Source organism: Piliocolobus tephrosceles, chromosome 1 (genome assembly GCF_002776525.5).
Source record: "Piliocolobus tephrosceles isolate RC106 chromosome 1, ASM277652v3, whole genome shotgun sequence".
NCBI classification, from domain to species: domain Eukaryota; kingdom Metazoa; phylum Chordata; class Mammalia; order Primates; family Cercopithecidae; genus Piliocolobus; species Piliocolobus tephrosceles.
The window spans coordinates 23,751,821-23,760,894 of NC_045434.1; the positions used below are offsets into that span (position 1 = coordinate 23,751,821).

Sequence of the window (9,074 nt, forward strand, 5' to 3'; positions counted from 1 at the left end):
TTCTTTTTTTCTTTATTTATTTTTTGTTGGGCAAGACAGGGAGGGCAGGTTTTGCTGAGAGAGATCAGGGTTTCACAGGCTTTCTATATGAGCTACAGCAGCTACCTTTCAGCCAGACAGATCTTCTCTAGCCTCTCAGTGGAACCTGTGTGAGATTAATATATCAAGTCCCATTTTCCTGAGAGAAAAACTAAAGCATAACTAATAATTTGTTAAAGTGTATACTCTCTACATATATATGTCAGAGATACTTTGAAATGTATTATTACTAATCCAATATAAAATTTAATTGGGGCTGGGCACGGTGGCTCAAGCCTATAATCCCAGCACTTTGGGAGGCCGAGACGGGCGGATCACAAGGTCAGGAGATCGAGACCATCCTGGCTAACACTGTGAAACCCCGTCTCTACTAAAAAAATACAAAAAACTAGCCGGGCGAGGTGGTGGGCGTCTGTAGTCCCAGCTACTCAGGAGGCTGAGGCAGGAGAATGGCGTAAACCCGGGAGGCGGAGCTTGCAGTGAGCTGAGATCCGATCACTGCACTCCAGCCTGGGCGACAGAGCAAGACTCCGTCTCAAAAAAAAAAAAAAAAAAAAAAAAAAAAAAAAAAAATTTAATTGGAATGTTTTAAAATATTTTATTAACTCAAAATAGGGAGAGAAAAGGGAATTGTAACTGCAAAAACTCAAAACAAAACATAGAACAACAAACGGCAAAATGGTAGACTTTTAAAAACCTTATCAATAATTAAGAATAAATGACTTAAATGCTTCAATTTAAAAGGCAGAGATTGTCAGAATGGATTTTTAAAACAAAGATCCACTTTAAATATCATAACAGAGATAGGTTGAATATAAAATAATGAAAAAAGTACCATAAAGGCAATAGGCATAAAAACGTTGTCACATTAATTTACCAGAGATCAATAGGATTATTTCTCTATTGACAAAAGCCAATTCAATAGGAAGACATGGCTATTTTAAATGTGTGTGCCTAATAACAGAACTTCAAAATAAATTAATCAAAACTGATAGAAATTTAAAAACCAATATCATTTATAATAGTATCAAAAATATAAAACTTTTAAATTTAACAAAATACTTGCAAACCCTTTACAGTGAAAGCTAAAAAACACATCTGAGAGAAATGAAAGAGACCTAATTAATAGAAAAGATATGTCATTTTCATAAATTTGAATACTCAATATTAAGATGTCAGTGTTCCCCAACTTGATCTATTGATTGAATGCAATCCCAATCAAAATTGTAAGCATGTATTTTATAAATGTAAAAGCTGATTCTTAAATTTATGTGGAAAAGCAAAGGATCTAGGCTCATCAAAACAATCTTAAATAATCAAGAGGACTCTACAATGAAAAATGAAAAATGCACTCATCAAGACAGTGCAGTATGGCAAAAAGATAGATAAGCGGATCAATGGATAGTTTTTTAATTGTGGTGAGTAGGTCTCTGTAGAAATGAGTGCCCACATTAAGGCTGACTGACTGTGTAATACTTGGTGCTAACAGATTTAGCACCAACATTTAACATCACTTGTATTTTCATAAGGGTTGTTAATGTTTTGAAAGTGATCTGGTTACAAAGGCCCATTGGTTTTCAAAGTTCCATTGGTTTTATGTGGTCTTCCTCTAATCCTAACTTTCCTGTATGTCCTATTAGTTTTAGCATGTGATTTTGAAGAATACAAGTTTTTCAGAAATGCATATATATTGTTATACCTGAGATGCCTGTATTATAAGTAACAACTGCCATATACAAATTTTACAAATTTAAAACAAAAAAACCTTAACTGTCTCCACTCCCACATGTCCCCCATTCCATCATACTGTTCATACACTGGATCAAGAGAAAATGTTTTCAAGTAGAAAGAGCAACGTCTTCAGAATTAGATAGAATTGAGCCTGATCTTCACTCCATTACCTACTAGTAATACTGCCTCCAATGAGTTTCTGCTTCTGAGCCTCAGTTTCCTCATCTGTAAAATGGAGAGGGTATATGGAACTTAGGAAGAGGCAACTGTGACAGAAGCCAATAGCCAGTTTTTTTCTTCCTGAGCACATATAATAAGGTCACAAGTTTGCATTTCCTTGCCTTCCCTGCACAATGTGGGGCCTTGTGACTAGTGCTGGCCAATGGCATGTGGGCACAATCAGGGTGGTCACTTCTGGATCAAGTCTGAGGAAGCATTTGCACCTTTGCTGTGCTCTCCTTCCTCTCTGCTGGCTGATTGCAGACAATTTCCAGGCCCTTGAGTATAGAAGACCCACTAATGTAAACAGTTGGAGATAAACAGAAGACTGGGCCCCTGAGTCTGTCTCAAAAGCTGTTACCTGTGTGAGAAAGAAACTTCTATTGTATTTGAGCCATTATAGCTTTTTAGTCCACTTTTATAGCAGTTTAGCTCATCTTACTTGAAACAAAAAATTTACTCAACAACATGGAAATCAGGGAAATTAAGATTGCCTTTTAGAGATAAATTTTAAAATCCTAGATCCGAGCAGAAATATTCAGTATCCCCTCAAGAGGAAAGACCGGTTCCCAGACCTAACAGAGTTATTTGGAGCTGGAGGAAAGTTTTAGCAAATATAAAGGTAGTGTATGCATGAGAAAAAAGGTTGTAGGAAGGGATGACATGGTGAGCTGAGGAAGTGCAGACAAAGGACCATCACAGACAGAAACCAGGCTGGGTCTTCCTGGAAACCTGCCTGAGGAGAGGCAGTCTCGGTGAGCAAACTCAATAGCCAAGCGTCCCCAAAGAGGCCTTCCCCATTGGACCAGACTTACCAATAGGATCACTTCTGCAGATGCCCCGGGCCTCAAGCCAGAATATCCAGGGATGGGGCCAAGACCAGAGAATGTTCCAGAATTTCCACAGGGGATATGACACCTACTTACACAGACTGCCATCGAGGATGAGAGCTCCTTGATGGTAGCTGACTTCTCTTGTTCTGATTTCATGCCCAGTAAGCAACTGAGGGCATAGTGCCCACGGTGTGAGATGGCCTGGGTCAGGTGGACAGAAAGGCTGGTCTACTTGACAGCTATAAATAGCAAATTGACGTTCTGTGTTGATCCAAATTGCTTAAATTTACTGTGTCTCAGCTTCCTCATCTGTAAAATGGGAATAATAATAGCACTTATCTCATAGTGTGAAGATTATGAGATGTTCTATGGAAAAGGCCTAGAACAGTGTCTGGCCCAGAGCAAGTGCTGCTGCTATAAGCATGGCACATCAGGCACTGTGAGCTTGGTTAATACGGCTCTGCATGTGAGAGCTGAGGTCCTGTCACTGTGTCACAAAAGCAGCTTCAGAACAAGACTTTTTGGGAGGGAGAGCATTAGGACAAATATCTAATGCATGTGGGGCTTAAAACCTAGATAACGGGTTGAGAGGTACGCCGTGGCACATGTATACCTATGTAACAAACCTGCACGTCCTGCACGTGTATCCCAGAACTTAAAGTAAAATTAAAAATAAATGAATAAATAACAAGACCCTGAAGAGTGGCTACTTTACCAACCTGTGTATTAGTTCCTGGGTTCCTCTCTGGGCAGCCAGAGTCCCTCCTTAGGTGACAACATGAACACCTAACATTGGCATATGCCCAAGTATTTGAAACTGTGAGTGGGGATTATACGAAAAAAACTGCCTCAAGTGCTCAATAAGGGTTTAGTACACAATCTTCCTTCAATTAATGGGTAGCCTTTGTCTCTCTTCTAAAACACCACAAAGTCTTTGAACCAGCAACTGGAAACCATCATTTGGGAAGGGATGCCTGACATTCTAAGGAGACTGTATTGCTGGAGTAATTTTGATTGTAGAAGAACCTACAACAGTCTAATTCCCAGAGTCTGTGGACTTAAATAAATTCAGCAGGAAACCATAGTCTTACTGAGTGATAATGTGATTTGACATTCAAGTAACAGAAACCTGCATTGGAGAACAGAAGAAATGTCAGCACCAGCCCTTTTCCACTTGTAAAACTCCTCATTTTTCTTCAAGATGCAGCCCAAATGCAACCTCCTCTCTGAAGCTTTCCTGAACTCCCTTAGGCTGAGTTACTCAGGCCTTCCTCTGTGTTCCTGTAGCCCCTTCTCTTGCTCACATCGTTATGTTTCTATGTCTGTGACCTCCATTAGATTTTAGCTCCTCCTGAATAATAGTGTCTTGGTGACTTTTATATATACTCTGCAACCAGCACCCTGCTTGGCATGAAGTAGATGCTCACAAAATATTTGTTGTTGAATTAATGCAGTGGGTCTCGATTTCCCTCCTTTTCTTCCCTAAGCCTGAAGCTAAGGTAGGTGAACCTTCAGAGTCCTTTGAGGGACAGAGAGAAGTCAAGTCAAGCCTGGGGGAAGATGGCTGCCTCCACTTCCGTGGCTCCCTCAAGAACATGCACGTGGAACCTTGCACCGTGAGGATTAGAAGGCACCTCAGAGTATCTAGAGAGCTAGGAGATATCCTTGGGCAAGATACTGTGATACCAAATGTTATTCATTTAACAAACCTTTGTCAAGGGTCAACACATGCGAGGCCATAAGGAAGCTACAGTTCCTGTCCTCACAAATCTTACAGGGCGAGGCAGAGACAGAACTGTATACAGGTGTAATAGGCACACAGTACTGTGTGACAAGTGCTGGGACAGGAGGGAGCACAGGAAAGGACACCAAGGAACAGACCTTGAATGTCTCTCAGGAGAGTCAATGTCAAAGCCAAAAGCCGACAGTGGAGCCAAACTGCTTTGGAGGAGGAAGCATCACAGTTCTCTGTGACAGAACAAGAGGACTACCCCGCCCCTTTCTCAGGAGGGGCATCATAGGGAGCAGCACTGGCTAGAGCATCTCCACCATCTTCCGTCAAGCATGTGGACTGACGCCCAGGCCTCCTGGGGTCCTGACACTGCAGGCCCCTGGAATATACCTCCACTAGCCGACAGGAATCTGTCCTATTCCCAGCAGCCACTAGAGGCACTGTCTGACCCTACTGCGGCCACAAGCAGAGGGACCCCAGGATTCTCAACTCCATTACCTTGTCTCGCCTCCCCTAGGAAGCAGAAGAGTGCTATGGTGAGTAGAGATGACCCATGAGACCCAAGCTTTATCTTGCTGCAAACAAAATCTACATTAAAAAAGAAATAAGAATTTCCACCCACATTTTATTATTACTGAAAGCGTTTGGAATGAAGCAAAGGATTTAACAATATATATAAAAATATACATTTGTTTAAAAATCGCAAGTAGACAATAGATTTATGGAATTATTTTTCTGATCATCCAGAAAAGACAGCAATAGTAAACTGCAGTTGGGCAAGACCAGCCACTGGGCCATGAGACCTGAGCAGCCCTAACGCTGCCTGAGCTCTCAAGAGTAGAATAAATGCTCAACAAACAGAGGGAGGCTGTGGGAGGGCATCAGGACAGCCCCACCAGAAAACCAGAGCCCGAGTGGGCTAGGCAGGGCCAGGGCTGAGGTATCAGGATGCAGGAACAACCAGGAACCCCGCGTGGTTTGGGGAGACATGCCAATTATTCTGGCTTGGAGAGGAATTACCAAGACACAAGAACTCAGACCATCTGCAAGCAAGCTCCCTTGTGTGTGTTCACTTTAAATCAATTCATATTTAACTCACTGAATGAATATGTGGGTTTGGGTGGGAGTCATCCTTGTGTCTAAAATCATCTCAGGGAGACCAAAGAAGGGAAGGCCCAACCGATCAAAGCAGTTTCCCCAATTAAGCTTAAGTGCCCACTAGGATGGGCGCTGGCTGCTGGGGCTTCAGGGAAAGCAAAAGCCATGAGGCCCAGGCCCTGCCTCAAGGAACTGGCACTCTAATGCAGCGAGAGGCACTCGCTCAGAGGACTGTGCCTTGTGGCCTATGATTGGATGTGGGACAAAGTAACAGGATGGTTTCCACATATGTGGACAATTAGGATAGGGTTAGAGAAATCCTTGTGATCTGAGATGGGCCTGGAGGGACAGGTAGGATATTGACAGGCAGAGATGGAAAGTGTGTGGGCAAAAGCTCCCCAGGGCCTGTGCAGCAGGAGTGGGAGGTGGCCTTCCCGGGAGGGTTTGGAACATACTGGCAGCTATGGGAAGTGAGGCAGGAAAGGGAGTGGGAGCTGGCGGCCAGGCCAATGCAGGGCCCCAAGCATACTCACTTATTCTTTCATTCACTCAACAAAAATGTGTGGAATGCAAACCCTCTGCCCGGTGCCCCTCCAGGTGCTGGGCACACAGGTGAGCAGGGCAGCCCCCACCACCCGAGGCTGGCATCGCCTCCCTGGAGAGTTCTGAGCGGGAGCGTCCCATGCTCAGTGCTGTGCTTCCAGGAGCTCCTGCCAACCACAAGGGAAGTAGAGGCTGCAGCCTGGTCTCCAACGAGGGCCAGGCCCTGCACCAGGTGTCACAGCCGGGAGGGGTTACTTCACAGGACAGCGAGGTCAGCAGGGTCAGTCACAGGGACCCCCTTACCAGGCCAGCCATGTTCTCCACAGCTGACATTGGGGAAGAAATGTCCCCATCAATGTCTGGGGTGGAGGGACAGTAGAACAGGGCTTAGACAGAAGGGAGGCCCGGAAGCGGGAGAATGAACCCCTAACCCTTCCTCCGCCGCCCTCTGCTGCCGCCCCCAGTCACTGGCTGAGGTGGTCTGGGGATTCACGCCCCGTGCTCCTCTGCTCTTCTTGCCTGTCGTCGTCCTCCTCCTCCCTCTCTCTGGAAAGTTCTCTCAGCTGCTCTGGCGGCTCCTCATAGGCTGCCCGATTCCTGCAGGGCAGCGGGGGACAGAGGGGAAGGATTTGCTCTCAGGTGGACCCGCAAGGGAGCTGGTCCTCATGAGCAGCCTCCAGACCTCCTCCCCACCCACCAGCTGCAGAGGACACTGGGCTGAAAGGCTGGGCTGACAGTAAAGGTGCCACACCCTTGTTCCATGCATGAGCTGAGGGGGTTACAGGAACAGGCTGGCTCTACCAGCCCAGGAGGAACTGGCCCCGTGACAGGGGCTCCAGGCCACACTTGGCTCTAGTCATGCCGCAGGAAGCCCTGCCCTGAACTCCTAGACTGGAAAACCACAGGCCTGGGAGGCAGGTCCTGGGGCTGCAATGCACGTTTTATAGGTTAGGCAGGTCATTGTTTTGTCAGCACAAAGTGGGGGTGATATACTGCACAAAATGGGGGCTGCAAGTAGAAGAGGCTGTGAGGAATTGGGATGCATATTTCCAGTCTCCCCAGACCCTTCCTACAGGCTACCAGCCCAGACACTCACGGCCTTGCATCCTCCTTGTCTTCGGTGCTGTCCTTCCCCTGGCAGCAGCAGCAGTAGATGATGATGCCAATGATAATGAGGGCTGCAACCACGCCCACCGCGATGCCCGCATACAGGGCCACATTCATGGAGGCTGCAAGAGAACAGAGCAGCTGCACTAGCTAAGCTTCTAAGCTAGCTCCGGGCCTCCTCCCAGCCAGGGGAGCAGCAGCTGCCGGCTTCTGGTAACACTCCATGAAAGGCGTGGTCTTGGAGGAATGTGACCAGCCCAGCAATACTCTTCCGGATGGAGGTGCAGACAGACACATATAGACCACTTCACATCTTAACACTCTCCAGGCTACCCTGGCTCTGCAAAAGTCCTCAGGTGTCAGCTCAGCCAGCTCATTAAGCTAGACGTGATGTCTCACTCCAGAAGGACGTGGTCCAGACTCTGCGGCAGCTGCCCTGGGTACTTCCTCCACGCCCACTGAGTGACTTCTAGGCAGGTGGGACTGACGAAGCCTCTCAGTCCTAGAAGTCAGTCCTAGGTTCCACTTCCAAACACCAGTGGAACTGGACTGGCCTCAGAGTGAGAGGTGCCTGGCACAGAGTCCATCCTGCCTAGGTCACCACAGCTACCCTGCAGGTGCGTGGCCCTGGAGAGGCTCCCCTATTCCTCCTCACGGTGGTCTCTGGACCACCACCAGTGATCCTGTGGCCTTTGTCAGCCCTCCCTCCCCAGACTGCTCTTACGAGATCTGACGGCCACTGTGATGTTGCAGAACTGGATCCCTGCCTCATTGCTGGAGGTACAGATGTAGTAACCCGATGTGTCTGTGGAGATATTCTTCAGGGAGACAGGCTGGCCTGAGGCTGCAGGGGAAGAAGAGTCAGGGTGAAGAGAGGCACCACAGTGGAGTGGAGACAGCCAGGAACGGGAGGTCTGGACTTTTAGGGAGGCACAAACTCTGCCACTGAGCTTCTCCAGGCCAGACCCCCATCTCCACCTCCAGGGCTGCAGGATGATGAAACCAGGCAGAGCCCACAATGTGAAGTGCTTAGAATTCACCCAGGCACCCTGGGTTTGACACCTGGCTCTGCCACTTATTAATTTGTCTTTAGCAAGTAACTCAGCTTCATTTAACCTCCATTTCCTCAACTAAAATCAGAAACAATCGTACCTGCCTCACAGGGTACTTGCGAGCATAAAATGAGGTACTAATAATAAATATAAGCCCACAAAAGAATACTAATATGTAGTAAGTGCTCAGGAAACATAATACACATTAGGTATTACATGAAAATGCTTTCTAATCAGAAGATATTATTACTTTGGAAATCAAAAGCTCTGATCTCTGGATTTTTGCCATGAGAGAAGTGTGTGGGGGGTGTGTGTATGTTATGTGCTGTGTGTGGTGTGTCAGTGTGTGTGTGGTGTGTCAGTGGTGTGCAGTGTGTGTGTGCTTTGCTCTGTGAGAGTAGTGTGTGTATGGTATGTGGTGTGTGTGAAATATGTGTAGCGTGTGTATAGTCTGTGTGTGGTGGGAGTGTGTGTGGTGTGTGTATGTGGCAAAAGGAGTGTGTGTGATGAGAGTGTGATGTGTGGTGTGTGTGGTGTATGTGATGGGAGCGTGATGTGTGATGTGTGTATAGTGTGTGTGATGGGAGTGTGATGTGTGACGTGTATATAGTGTGATGGGAGTGTGATGTGTGGTGTGTATAGTCTGTGTGATAGGAGTGTGATGTGTGATGTGTGTGGTGTGTGATGGGAGTGTGATGTGTGGTGTGTGTATAGTGTGTG

General features: G+C 46.5%; 1 protein-coding gene across 1 annotated transcript in view; it reads right to left on the minus strand.

Moving 5' to 3' along the window:
- Window positions 1–5,159: 5,159 nt before the first annotated feature.
- Window positions 5,160–9,074, minus strand: part of GPA33 (glycoprotein A33) — a 37,984-nt gene continuing 34,069 nt past the window's right edge. The window contains exons 5-7 of the mRNA XM_023207016.1: window positions 8,027–8,146; window positions 7,292–7,424; window positions 5,160–6,792 (exon numbers count right to left, since the gene is read on the minus strand). Of these exons, the coding sequence (XP_023062784.1) occupies window positions 6,660–6,792; window positions 7,292–7,424; window positions 8,027–8,146 (386 nt within the window). The 3' untranslated portion in view covers window positions 5,160–6,659. The remainder of the gene's footprint in view (window positions 6,793–7,291; window positions 7,425–8,026; window positions 8,147–9,074) is intronic.